The following is a 14,519-nucleotide window of genomic DNA, read 5'->3' as shown; positions in this document are numbered from 1 at the left end:
TAAATGCTTGCATACAGACTCAGACTAAAGATGGTGTATTAATTATTGATGATCCAGGTATTCTGCAGCTTTCTAGGTGATGGAAGCTCAATGTATGCTTTAGTAACCTTTTTAATGAAAACACCAACATGAATAATAAATCCAGCTTCCCTTAATATGCATGCATGATTTTCAGAATATTTTCAAGGACAAGGACTTGCATTTTTATACAAAATATTGTAGCTTGGAGCTGTATCATCCAAGCATGTCAAAGAATTACCACTAATTTGTGGAGTTAAACAAGTTGAACACAAAAAAACAGGGCAGGATAGTAGGTTGCAAGAGCTTGGATGTGGGGAGGAAAGACTTTCAAGTTAAAAAAAAAAGAAAATTGATGATATCCCATGGTGATGACAGTTAACAACACTGCCCTGTACATTTGACATTTTCTAAGAAATAGCTCTGGGACTGGAAAGATAGCTCAGTAGTTAAGAGAACTTGCTGGTTTTGCAGAGGACCTGGGTCCAATTGCAAACACATATATGTTGCCTCACAACCATCTACAACTCCAGTTCCAAGGAATCCAAGGTTGATTCTGTCCTCTGCAGGTATCAGGCATGCTTATGGTGTATGGACATACATTAATATATGCATTCATACAGGCAAAGCACCCATGCACATAAAATAAAACAAATAATAGATCTTTAGGATTCTGAACAGAAACAACAAAAAGGTACCAAGTAAAATGATGGGCACATTAATTAATTTGACTATGGCAATCATTTCACAGTACTGAAGCGTATAACATCAAGAAATTTTACATTTTAAATATACACAATCTTGTCAGTTCTATCTCAACAATGTCAAAAGTAACATACAGAAAAATACACATGGACTAGCACAAGTTATGTTCTAGACAGAGTTGACAACTATACAAATGTAGCTGTTCTTGTTTTTGTTTTTTTACAAGCAAAAGTTGATTTCTAATTCTGTGGCCTGAGTGAAAGTAAGGAAATAGAGAAAAAAAAATCCCTTGGAAAGGTGTGTATGATTCTTATTTTCCAAAGTACTAACACAGTATCCTCCAAATTTAAATCTCCCATAAAGCTGTTCTGTAAGTGTCCTATCAAAGCACGAAAAAGAGGGGCTGGAGAGATGGCCGATGGGTTAAAAAGCACATACTGCTCCTAGAGAGTATCTGTACCTAGTACCCAGGGTAGGCTGTTCACACAGAATTGCCTCCAACTCCACCTCCCGGGGACCTGATGACCTCTTCTGGCCTCCTCAAGTACTGCTGTCATGAGCATACACACATACAATTAAAACTAAATTTTTTTTAAAAAATTACAAAAAAAAATTCATGATAAACATGAAGATAAGGATACTTGAAACATTCTGTTGCCCTTTGCTTTGTAGATGAGTATTGATGGTGATAACTGGATACCAATACTCAAAAAGAACAATTTTTGATTGGTGCAATGGGTGTTTGCAAGGAGGCATAGAGTTCTTACATCTAACAAAACAAAAACTCACACTCTTTTGAGACATTTCATTCTTTGCCATAACTTGCTCCCAAAGCATGCTGGCCAAATGGACGGAAACGGTCACATGTGCCAGTTCAGAGCTAGAATGACATGCCTAAGGAACCAGAGAGGCTTCAGTTCCCATTATCCCTCGATCATCTCACAATGCTCAGTTCATCCTGAGAATGTGGTACTTACTCTTGGACTGCTCTGGCTATGGAAAGGGCCGTGGATCCAGTTTCATTAACGCTATCTAAGGTCACATTTGGCAGGTCATCATCGTCACTGTCACTTTTACTTTGTCTGGGAGATAGGCCTCGGGGGTCCATTTGTGCTGGGAAGAAAAGGCATATATAATGAATTAAAATTAGTGTGCAGAATGGAACTTCATGTTGGACCGACATTGAGCATAGGCTAACTCTCCCGTGCATTTCCCACCAGCAGAATCCTAGACACAACAGGAATTAGTGTTTTATGCACTGAGCATTGACAGACAGCTTTTCCTTGTCCCTGTGAGGAACACCATACCTACATTAGATCCCAAGCGTTCCCTGTATGCCTTAGAACAAAAGCCATGACTATCAATAAACTGTAACACTGCCAACTCAGTGTGGTCAACGCTAATTACAGAGCTCATGAGCAACTGTAATGCTCCATCCCCTGGCTTCTCTTCCTGCTCTCTTCTGCTGCCAGACTTCCAGCCAGGCCATTTTTCATTAGCACTTTCCCTGGAGGCTACAGGGCAGGAGGTAGAGGAGGTATTATTTGCTTCATGCTTTCATATGAAGTTTAAAAAAGAAAATTGACATGATTTTTTTTTGGTCCTTTCTTCATTGAACAGTTGTCTTATAGTTTATCACTGCTGCAGGCGGAGCAGAGACGTCACTACATAAAAATGGCAGAGGTGGAAGTACCCAGCATTTCTAACATTTGTTTACATATGTTGGAAAGTATGCTCTCATCTCTATCACGACTACAGCCTCTAAAAAGATATTTCTACATCGGATTCTCTTCCAACCCTGAACTTTGTCAAAGTAAGATGCCGATCTTCTGCTCCTGTTGACCAAGGCCGTCTGAACATTTCAGTGAGAAATGTAGTGTAACACAACACCACATGGTTTGTAAAATTAGATTTTCTACCTTTTACTCCCTCTTTGAGTAGCTTTAGCAATCACTGACTAAAACTTCTTCAAGTCTCACCTCCCTTAGATAATAAGCACACCTCCTCAATTGAAAATGCCCTTACTCAATTGTTAAAAATACATAATTCCAATCCACTCAGCTCTCATCCAGGTCTTTACTCCTCACTGGAAAACAGGTTTGCAAAGCCACCATTGTTTGCAAAGGAAAGAAATGTACTTCAAAACAAGGTTACAATGACATTTGGGTACAATACATTTCAAATCAAGATTGTAATGGCAGTTAGGTTCAAGCATATTTAAAATCAGGGTTAGAATGACATTTGGATATAATTAAGCAAAAGATACCTTTTATTTTTCAAATAAATTTTTGTAGCTATACATCATGGACCTACAAGTAAATGCTGATATTTCATCACATTTCACCCAGGAACAGACAATTTGTGGTTGTATACAATATTTACAATATGGCTGGAGAAACTAACCCTAGGGGTCTCCACAGATTTCTAACTGAAGGGACTGGTACTCTGGTGGATGCTAATGTAACTGACACATTTTCTGTCTCTAAGTCCATTCAAATAAAACTGTGCTTTGTGAAATGGGAATACTTGGTTAAATATTATATGAATTGATTCAAATACTCTACAATACTTGTCTTTAAATATGGATAAATTCCTCATTGATTTGTCCCCAGAGATTCTGGCAGTATCTGGAAATACTTTGCCTGTCAAGACTTGAGAGATGGGGTGCTATTGGGGACAGAAGAATGTTATTGCCATATTGTAGATAAGTCAAGGACATTGCTAAATGTTCTATAATACTCTGGATACTCAGCCATCCATACTAAAGAATATATCACTCCTAAATGTCAACTGTGCAAAGATTGAAAATTTTACCCAGAGTTAAGAGTTTAGACAAATGGGGGTGTTCCATGATATGATGTTCAGTTGAATAAATGTGTCCTAGTTTCGAAGTCAAGGAAATATTGATACACATTGGATTACCTATATTCTTTAGCCTTATCCTCAAATAAAGCATTTCATTCTCTTTGAATCAGAGGGCAAAGTCAACATTCAGTGGGCCAGAATTAACCATAGAGTTTTTGGAGGACCCAGATTGGGATAGAAAGACACAGGAAAGAATGGAGAGGGGCTTAGAAGTATTCCTGGGCCTTTTTGATCTGGAAGTGTGGAGAGGCAGGGTCAGCCCATCATTCCTGTTTGGATCTATCAGGTTTTAACCCCAATATCTGACTCCTGAGTTTTATTTAATAATAGAACAATCTGAGTATTCAATTGATCTGTTTTCCACTGTGTGGCAAGATCACGTGGTGGCTTCTAAAGCTGCCACTTCTCAGAGCTGCCATGGGTCACCAGCTTTTCCCGCCAGGTGTGTTTTCAGTTGCAGTCTACCTGCAACAGCCGCACCTTGGGCTGCAGGCCATGGCCCCCACATCTGCAGTCACCCGAGTCAGCTCTGTCACTAGCTGACAAGAGCCCATCACTAGCTCTGTCATCCAGCTGGCTGGTGCCCTCCCACACTGTGTCCTAGCCTCACAGGCTTCTCCTACCCCATCTCCCCAAGTCCACTTTTCAGGTGGCTCACTCCCCTTCCCTGCATGGCACGTGAGCAGCGCAGTTACCCTCAGCCAGGGTGTGCAGCACAGTGACAAACAGCTGCAACATGCTACTCTGGTTCTGGGTACTCTGAAGCACCCTAGATCCCTGCCCATACAGGCAAGATTCAGGAATCATCACTGCAGCTGACTACCCATGCACAGCTCCGATGTTGAAGCTATTTAAAAACTGGAAAGTTGGCAGAGCTAGTGAGACACCTAGAAATTCTTAGGGGGGGGGTAATTAGGTTTTTTTGTTTTTGTTTTTGTTTTTGTTTGTTCTTTAAAGTCTTTCCCATATTAAGAATGCGAAACAATATCACAGCAGGTGCAGGGGGTTAGGACTTTATATGACACATCTCCAATGGATGGTGTGAAAATGAAATATTAAATGAAGGGATAATCAACTTATCTGGGATTGACATAATATTGGTTATAATTATTATCAGTTTGGTAATTCATGTTTTATGCTGAAAAAGTGATTTGATATCTGTTTCAAATATGAAATACTGACTGATAAAGATACAATCCTTAGAAAGACATACTAATGAAACTAAGAAAAATATTCCCACACAGCCAGAGGAATTTAGAGCAGAACCCACTGCATCATTGAATTATGAAACTGAAGAGGAATAGCCCAAGTTATTAGAAAACCAACTTAATTTATTCTGTTACCATACAAAATTACCACCAGATGATAGGCACCCAAAGGGTATGTAGAAGTTAACTGGCATCCTGTAGAAATGTTAGATTTGAAGAGATTTAAGAAAGCAGTCATTTCATACGGTATGCATTCACCCTTTGTGAAACTCATGGGCAACTGGAATAGAATTATTCTAAAAGACTTGAAAGATTTAGCTACAGCAATATTTGAAGCCAGTCCTTATTTATGACAGAAAATATGGTGGAGAGAGGAAGCTAGGGTAAAAAAAAAATGGAGTAGGGCTAGAGGTATTGAAATTTCCCAAGACCAGTTTCTCTGTGAAGTCCAGTATGTTGATTTGCAAAGACAATTTAGATTTGATTATCACACCTTGGCTTTATGCCATATAGCAGCTTTGAATGTGTGGGACAGAACTGAAGAATCAGTAAATAGGACTGAGTCATTTACTAAAATTATACAAGGCCCCAAAGAAGCGTTCACTGATTTTTAACAAAGATTGACTTTAGATGTAAATAGAATGCTATCAGAGCCTGACTTTAGACAAATATTAATTGAATCTTTGTCTTTTGAAAATGCTAATTCAGGATGAAAAAGGGTAATTAAGCCTTAAGATCAGCACCCACAGATGAATGGATCTGAAATACAGCTGATACTGGATCTCACACTTATGATGATACTTGGATAGGAGAAGTGATTTCTAAAAATTTTAAGAAAAATCAAAAGGTCATATGTTTTAATTAAGGTCATCTGAAGGGACTGTAGGCAAGACACTCCTAGGAATAATATTGTTTCTAGATGTAATCCAAACAGAAGGCCCCAGGTTTCTGGAATATGCAGAAGGTGTGGCAAAGGCCAGCATTGAACTAATGAATGCAGATCAACATGGGACAAGCAAGGGAACTCATTGCCAATGGAAAATGCCTTAGGGGACTTCTCTTACGCCCCAGTGTCAAATTTGGTTCAATCATTCCTTGTCATCATTGGGGAAACTCCTCCACAGAGCAATTAAAAGATTTAATGCCTGTTGTTAAAAAACCATAGTGCTCCTCTGGATGATAGATGAGCTTCAGTTGATAAAATTCTCAGGAGAGACCATAAAACAACTTCTATAAATGACCAAAGACCAAAGCTAAAAATATGAATAAATGGCATTGCAATAGAAGGTTTACTAGATACAGGTGCAGATGTAACAATAATTTCACCAAAATTTTGGCATCCAGATTGGCCTCTTTAGCTTCTCATGAATGGAACTTTATTTCAAGTAAAACAAAGTACAAGGTAGGTTGAAAGTATAGGGCCAGAAGGACAGGTAGAGAATGTGAAGCCACATGTGTCTAACATAGCAATGAATTTATGGGGACGTGATTTATTAACGTAATGGAAAACACAGATTAACATTCCTCCAATCTCAGAAATAAATCATAAAATAAAGAATGCTTCTGAGAGAAATACTAAAAGGTATATTCAAGAACAGTCACTGATCGTTCAGGTTGTACCTAAGTGGGGCACAATAGATGTTGATCTTTCAAAGGTACTAACAGCCCTCTCTTTAAAATGTTTAACTGACAAACCTGTCTGGATGGAACAATGGCCTTTAACATGAGAAAAATTATAGGCACTACAGCAGGTGGCACATGAGCAGCTAAACGCTCAACATATTGAAGAATTGACCAGACCTTGGAATTCTCCTATAGTTGTCATTAAAAAGAAATCTGAAAATAGAGAATGGTAACAGATAAGAGAGCAGTTAATAAGGTGATCCAGTCAATGGACATTTTACAGCCTGGAATTCTGTTGCCTTTTTTATTAGCTGAAGGATGTTCTATTATAGTGATTGATTTAAAAGACTGCTTTTTTTTTTTACTACACCTTTACAAGAATGGGATAAAGAAAAGCTTGCCTTCATTTTGCCTACTTATAATAATTCCCAGCCTGTTAAAAGGTATCAGTGGAAAGTTCTTCCACAAAGGATGTTAAACAGCTCTAACTTTTGTCAATATTTTGTACAACAGCCATTAGAAATAATTCATAAACAGTTTCCTTAATCTATATTTTATCATTATATGGATGATATCTTAAGTTGATTCAGATATAGATACCTTAGAAAAATTGTTTGATGAAGTAAAGAAAACTTTGTCTTATTGGAGATTACAAATTGCTCTTGAAAAATACAGACAGGAGATTCTCTTAATTACCTAGGATATAAAATAGGTTTGCAGAAAATTCAACCAAAGAAACTGCAAATCAGGAGATATCAATTATGAACTTGTAATGATTTTCAAAACTTGCTAGGAGATATTAACTGGCTATGAACCATAATCAGATTGACTACTCAAGAACTAGGTAATTTATTGCAAAACTTATACAGTGATAAGGACTTAAATAGTCAAAGAAAATTATCATCTGAGGCTGAGAGAGAACAGGCTTTGGTAAAAGAGAAATTACGGGTCATACATGAGAATTACTTAAATCCAGAGCTTGAGTATATCCAGATCATACTACCATCTTATAAATTTTCTGGAGGAATTCTTATGCAGAGTGAAGATAACATCTTAAAATGGATAGTTTTACACACAGACAGAGTAAAAAATTAAAGACCTATGTGGGAAAGGTTTCTGAATTGACTCTGAAAGGAAAATTGAGAATTTGTCAATTAACATTTATAGACCCAACAAAAATTTTGGTATCTTTAACTAATGCTGAAATATGCTCATTATGGGCAGAAAATAAACAATGACAAAGAGCTTGCAGCAATTTATTGGGAGAGATTAGCAACAAATATCCTGAAATCAAGAAACTTTAGTTTATAAAAAGAACTAATTGGCCCTTTCTCACATTGTATGAGGAACATCAATTTCTGGAGCCCCTACACTCTATACTCATAGAAATGAATTGTAAAAGGAAGGTTATAAGTCAGAAAAAAGAAGTAAAGTGGTTCAAAGCCATTATGATTTTGTTCAAAAATCAGAATTATATGTTATTCTGATGGTATTATTAGATTTTTCAGAACATCTTAACTTAGGTACTGACTCTCAAGATGCAGAAAGAGCCTTTTTACATATTGAAACTGCTTAACTTATTCCAGATGATTTATAATTAACTTTGTTATTTACTCAATTACAAGAACTCAGCAGAAATAGAAATAATCTCTTGTATATAACACATATCAGATCCTATATGGGTCTACTAGGCCCTCTAGCACAAGGTAATGATGAAATAGATCACCTATTGGTAGGAATTGTGCTACAAACATCAAAACTTCATATTTAACACCATGTTAAAGGCAAAATTGTGAAGATTTTTCTATCATTTGGCAAAAAGGAAATGTCCTACTTGTTCTTTGTATCACCAAACCCACTACCTGCAGAGGGTACTCAAAGAAATAAAATTTGGCAACTGGATATGTTTCATTTGGTGGTGTCTGGAAAATTAAAATATGTATACCATACCATAGATACATATTCAGGATTTCAATGGGCAAGTACTTTGAGTTCTAAAAAGGCTGAGTTTGTAATTATACATTTATTAGAAGTCATGGCCATTATGAAAATACCCATATAAAACTGGCAATGCTCCTGCATATCTCTTGTAAAATGAAACAGAGGTGGTTTTCTTTCATATTATAACATAAAGAACATTACAGGCTTACCACACAATCCTACAGGACAAGCAGTTATAGACAGATCTAATTGTACTTTAAGAAATATACTTAATAAACAGAAAGCAGCAGTAAAGACCCCCTAAAGATAGGTTACACAATGCTTTATTAACTTTAAATATTTTTAATGCTAACGAGAATGACAGCTGTGGAGAGACATTGGATAGTAGAAAAAACTGCGTAATTGCATCAGTCTGTATATTTCAAAGATGTGTTGACCTCAGACTGGAAACCAGGATATGTGTTACGATGGGGAAAATATTTTGCTTTTCTTTTCATGGGAGAAGAAAACCTATGGATACCATCAAGATTGACAAAAATTAGATTTCAACAGGAGAGACCTCTTGTTCATCAAACAGCATGGCCATTTAGTCTAAACTAACTTATGAGACTAACAAATGCCTTTTATTTGATCAGATATAACCTGTCAAAAAAGAGAACTCCCCAAAGTTAGGGTTTGGGCAGGGTTTTGTTTTTGTCTTTCCAGGAGAATAACAGCATCAAACTTGGATTCTGATGACCACTGGGCAAATGAGACATCAGAAGGAGGATGAATCATCAAAGAAAAAAATTCTCAAGAAAAAGAGTAAATTGGCCTAATGGTTTAGCACATTTCCAACAGGATAAAATTTTATAAATATTCCCAAATGTTTGTTTCTGCTCTTTTCTACAAACATATAAAGCAAATAGGTTTTTGTAGTCACAATTTAACTAAAAATTAAATCTGGCTTTGGAGTTGGATTGTGGATTTCTCTTTCTCTAAACACAAGTATGCTTGTTTAAGGAAAATCCAAAATCTCTGTCTCATGTCAGAACATCCACCTGGTATGAGACATAAGAACAACTAAAATTAAAGGACTATTTTATTGCCACTAGTCTCATAATCCTTTGGTTTTGATTCTTTAAAACTTTTCTTAAGGTATAAATATTATCTCAAAATTTATAGGATTATTATATATGTATTTAAACTTTCTGCAAAAATAGTAATGGCCATATAGAGTACTAACTAATTCTAGAAATAGGCTTTATCTAGCTTCCTGTACATGATTTTTGGCTTAAGTCTGAAGCAAGTAACTAGGAATTAAGCTGTGTACTCTGGATGTATTTAACAGATTGTGGTCCTTTAATCTCTCTGAGATCTGCTGCATGTGACATTTAAAATGTTTAAGTTCTCTGCAGTGAACCATGACCATTCCTAACAGCAACCTTTGAAGTCTCCAAGAAGATGATGGGGCCCTCTTATGACAAATTCACTTGGACTATGATAACACCATTAAGCTGACAAACACCACCCAAAAGTCAGCTTTGGACTACAAACTGTTCAGAACCACTTCAAAGCGGCCCAGCCTCATAGACTACTCCAGTCAGGATAAACCCTGCACTACTTCAGATAAACCCTGCACTTTCCCATCACACCAAGATTGTACAACAGCTAGCTCTCCCAGGGCTTGATCATTATCTCTATTTTCTCAGGGCCTCCTAAAAATACCATCACAACCAGACAACACGAAGTAATTTTAAGAACACAATGTCAATATTCCCAACAGGTGGGATGGGTGTTTTTTGGTCATTCAGTGGGGTTATGGATATTTATCATTATTTTGGGGGTTGGTTGCAAGTTATTATTGGTCATGGTCAGAAAGATAAAAAAGGGTTAGATTCAGGGATCTCATTCTGAAAAGAAAAAGGAGGAATATAGGAATGATAGGAAAAAAAGGGTAGATTATTGAATCAACTTTTAAACTAAGAAAAGCACCCACTTGTCTCAAATATTTTACATTGTTACAGATTTTCTATATTAATACTAGTTTAAGGTTATTTTTTGTTATACCTTATATATGTTTACTCTTGTTTAAGATATCATACCTACACAGCTCATTTAACATTGTAAAGTTCTATCTTTGAAAATTATTATTATAAACTACTTAGGATAATTAAGAAATGCAGGTTAGTAGTTAGCCATCTATAAAAATCAAATTTGTAGTAATAAATAGATAGATGGTCTTCAAATACTTAAGAGACCTACAGAATATGGCATTTAAGATATTTTAATAACACAAGGCTTTTCATGTCATTGAGACATGTCTGCTTCTGATAGCACCAATCTACTTCAAAAAAGGGTGATAGACACTGAAGAACCTCCATATGCAGTTTGCTTTCATTGCAGCAAAGTTAGCTACTGAGCAAGGAACTGTTCTTGCCTGGACTGCTGACAGTATGCTGTCCAAATTGGACAATCGGATACAAAAGAAAGAGACTATCAAGCTTTGCCAAGACAAGGTAGGTAGAACAGTTGCTTTAAAAGTACTGCTTTACAAAAAGTCTGTCAGATACTGTAGGCCTATAGGCTAAAGCTGGATCTTCAAAGGTTGCAGAGGAACCTTGGGTGACTGTCTAGGATGCCAGTCATTGTCCTCATTTCTATAGTTTAGGAAGTTGTTTGCTGTGCACTTCCTGTTTACTCAGGTAATATTTTATCTTTCTTGGGTCTTTGGTGGGGTTGAAGAATAGAAAGTTACAGTTTTCCTTTTTGCCCAATTTAAAAAAGAAAAGAAAAGAAAAGAAAAACTTCTAAAAGAAATGTAGAGTTTTTAAGGTTGAGAAACGAAAGCTTAAGTTGTTTATCTAAGAAAACGTTTTAAGGTCTAAAAAAATGGTTTTGGATGGTAATACAATTTATGATAGAAAGTTCTTTAGGTATAAAACTTTGGGCTCTCCAAGATAGGATAGATAATAGAGTAGTTACTCCAAATGAACTGGAATATAATTTTCACCAGATAATTATTTTTAGTGTATATATTTTTACTATAAAGTGAAATATTGTGAGATATTTTGATCAAACTTTGATACTTCCAAGACTGTCAATAGAGTTAAATAGAACTAAACCTGATGCACTGGGTGGAGTCAATATTCACCTGACCAGAATTAACCATAGAGTTTTTGGTGGACCCAGATTAGGACAGAGAGACACAGGAAGGAATAGGGAGGGGCTTAGAAAGATTCACAGCCCTTTTTGGTCCAGAAGTGTGGAGAGCAGAGTCAGCTGATCATTTCTCTGTCACTCTTAGTATCTATCAGATTTTTACCCCAATATTTGAGTTTTATTTAAGAATAGAGCAATGTAAGTAATCACTTCAGAGTTCACTTGCTCAGATGCCAAGGATTATACCAATAATCAAGTAGAACATACCACAAGATCAAAAACTAAAAATAAGCTTTTACATCTGATGAATGGAAAAGATGTCTCAGAAGTGAAATAATGGAGAATCTCTTATTGTGAAGCATGGGGCTCTATCTCCAACTGGTATCACAAAGCTTAACTGTCCAGTCACTCTAATGGGGCATTATTAAGATCCATTTGTCCCACCTGACCCCTCCTTTTCCCATTTCCACCTGCCCCAGTCCACCTACAAAATCTATTCTATGTCCTTTTGACAGGGAAATCCATGAGTCCCCCTTTGAGCCCTCTTTGTTACTTAGCCTCTCTGGATCTTTGGATGGTAGCATATCTGTCCCTTACTTTACGGCTAATACCCACTTATAAGTGAGTGCATGCTTGCCTTTCTGGGTCTGGGTTACCTCACCCAGAATGATTTTTTTTCTAGTTACATCCATTTGCCTGTAGATTTCATGATGTCATTGTTTTTAACAGCTGAGTAATACTCAATTGCATAAATGCACCATATTTCCTTTATTCATTCTCCAGTTGAGGGACGTCTATGTTGTTTCCAGGTTCTGGCTATTACGAATAAATCTGCTATGAACATAGTTGTGCAAGTGTCCTTGTGGTAGGATTGCATGTCCTTTGGGTATATATCTAAGAGTGATAGCTGGGTCTTGAGGTAGATTGAGTCCCAATTTTCTGAGGAACTGCCATATTGATTTCCATAGTGGCTATACTGGTTTGTGCCTAGTCTTATTATAGATTGTTATAACATGTTCATTTGAAATCCCTGGGAGGCCTGGCCTTTTTATTATTATTATTTTTAAGGAAGACAGAGGAGGAGTAGATCTGGGGAAGAGGGGCATGGGTGGAGGGATTAGGAGGAGTGGAGGGAGGGATATAATGTGAGAGAATAATAATAATAAAATAATAATAATAATAATAATAATAATAATAATAATAATAAATAGATCTATTTGCCTCTACTCAATAAACTTGTCCAACAAAACTTACATTACCAACAATATCAGTCTCATGTTATATAGTGACACAGATTCTGGTTAATGTGCTGTTAGGGGAGTCCATTCTTGTGCAAGCATTACAGAATGTAACTAAGATGGCTACAGACACACCAAGTGATCCAGTCTTGTGGTCCCACCATTGCACATGCTGCCTGTTGTTGACTGAAACATTGTTTTGCAGCACATGGCTATACTGGAAAGATATTGAGCAACTCACGGGATGGAAGGCTCAGGACTCAAGGAAGATTTAAGCATTTTAGTCAGGAATTTATAGATGGTTTCCTTCTGGGCAATTCTCTTCTAGAATGATTCATTTAATGACTGCTTATAACTATTCAAAGGAAGCCAAAAAAAGCTAGTAGTGGATCCATTTAGGCTTCGAGATGTCTTATTGTGTGCCTCTACATGTGCCCGTAAATGGCCACATCAGACCACTGGAAGTTGCCAAAACATTATGTACAATGACACCTTCGCCAAAGTATCAGATGATCAGCTGGCCAAAGAACAGAGTATTCTTGAGGTGTTGTTTTGTCAAATACAGCAGGAGTTCATCAACACAATACAACCAGAGGAGGACTCAGGCAGTTATGCAGGAGGGGAAACGCTGGGAGCTCGTGCATGATCATCTAAATCATGTGATGTTTACAGCTCAACTTAAGTATAAAATATGCTAAGGAAGTTATCTGTTTGGATGTACTTTTCAGGAGCATCCTACTTGAGGACTTCTTTCCAATATTTTCAATAAATATTATAAAATACATCTGCTGCCGCCATGCTGGGAAATTCTTCATATTCAAACTCTCAGCCAAGCTAAGAAAATAATCAGAAAGGCTTTTTAAAATTTGCATTGCTGATTAGGTCAGATGATTAGCTTATCTACATATTTGCATAATTTCACTCTGTTTTTATTAAATGTGGAATAGGGACATCTCATCCAGTTAACCTCCATTAGTCTTTGCACATCTGAGCCCATGCTAGGAAGGACCAACTCTCTTGGTACTCATTTAGGATAATGCAAATGTTTCCTGGGCAACCAGAATATAATACCCTCTCACGTTCAATCTCTCTCTCTCTCTCTCCCTCCCTCTCCCTCCCTCTCCCTCCCTCTCTCTCTCTCTCCCTCTCCCTCCCTCTCTCTCTCTCTCTCTCTCTCTCTCTCTCTCCCTCTCTCTCTGTCTCTCTCCTCTCTCTCTCTCTCCTCTCTCTCTCTCCTCTCTCCTCTCTCTCTCTCCATCACTCCCCCTCTCTTTCTCCTCCCTGTGTCTCTGTCGCTGTCTCATACACACACACACACACACACACACACACACACACACACACATTCACACATATACACACACAGAGTTTTATAAAGTGAAAGAGCAGGGATGATCTACTGTTGAAAAGACTTTATCTTGGAACTGGGCATGGCAATATATACCCTTGATCTACACTCAGGAGGCAGAACACTAAGGTATATCTGAGTTCAAAGCCAACCTAGTCTACCAAGTAACTTCTAAGCCAGCCAGTAAGAGTTACATGATAATATCTAGTTTCTCATTAAACACACACACACACACACACACACACACACACACACACACACACACACACTCATACACACACACATACCACATACACACAAACCCCTCATATTTAAGATTTTACACATTTGAAAAGTAGAAAAATGGATTGAGATGTTTGGATTTCAATGCCCAGTTCCTTGGAGTTGGAGGTGTTCTGGACAAAGCCAAGAAAGCAAACTGCAGAATCCCAA

At 37.2% G+C, this 14,519-nt stretch overlaps 1 protein-coding gene across 5 annotated transcripts in view; it reads right to left on the bottom strand.

The window, feature by feature from the left end:
* Positions 1–14,519, bottom strand: part of Klf12 (Kruppel like factor 12) — a 444,681-nt gene that overhangs the window by 129,656 nt on the left and 300,506 nt on the right. For all 5 annotated transcript variants that reach the window (XM_028877155.2, XM_028877156.2, XM_037208354.1 and 2 more), the window contains one exon: positions 1,701–1,836. In XM_028877155.2, coding sequence (XP_028732988.1) covers positions 1,701–1,836 — 136 coding nt within the window. The remainder of the gene's footprint in view (positions 1–1,700; positions 1,837–14,519) is intronic.

The sequence above is a fragment of the Peromyscus leucopus genome, chromosome 9 (assembly GCF_004664715.2).
Source record: "Peromyscus leucopus breed LL Stock chromosome 9, UCI_PerLeu_2.1, whole genome shotgun sequence".
Classification (NCBI taxonomy): Eukaryota; Metazoa; Chordata; class Mammalia; order Rodentia; family Cricetidae; genus Peromyscus; species Peromyscus leucopus.
The sequence above is the reverse complement of the archived record's forward strand: the minus strand, read 5'-3'. Positions and strand labels throughout refer to the sequence as shown.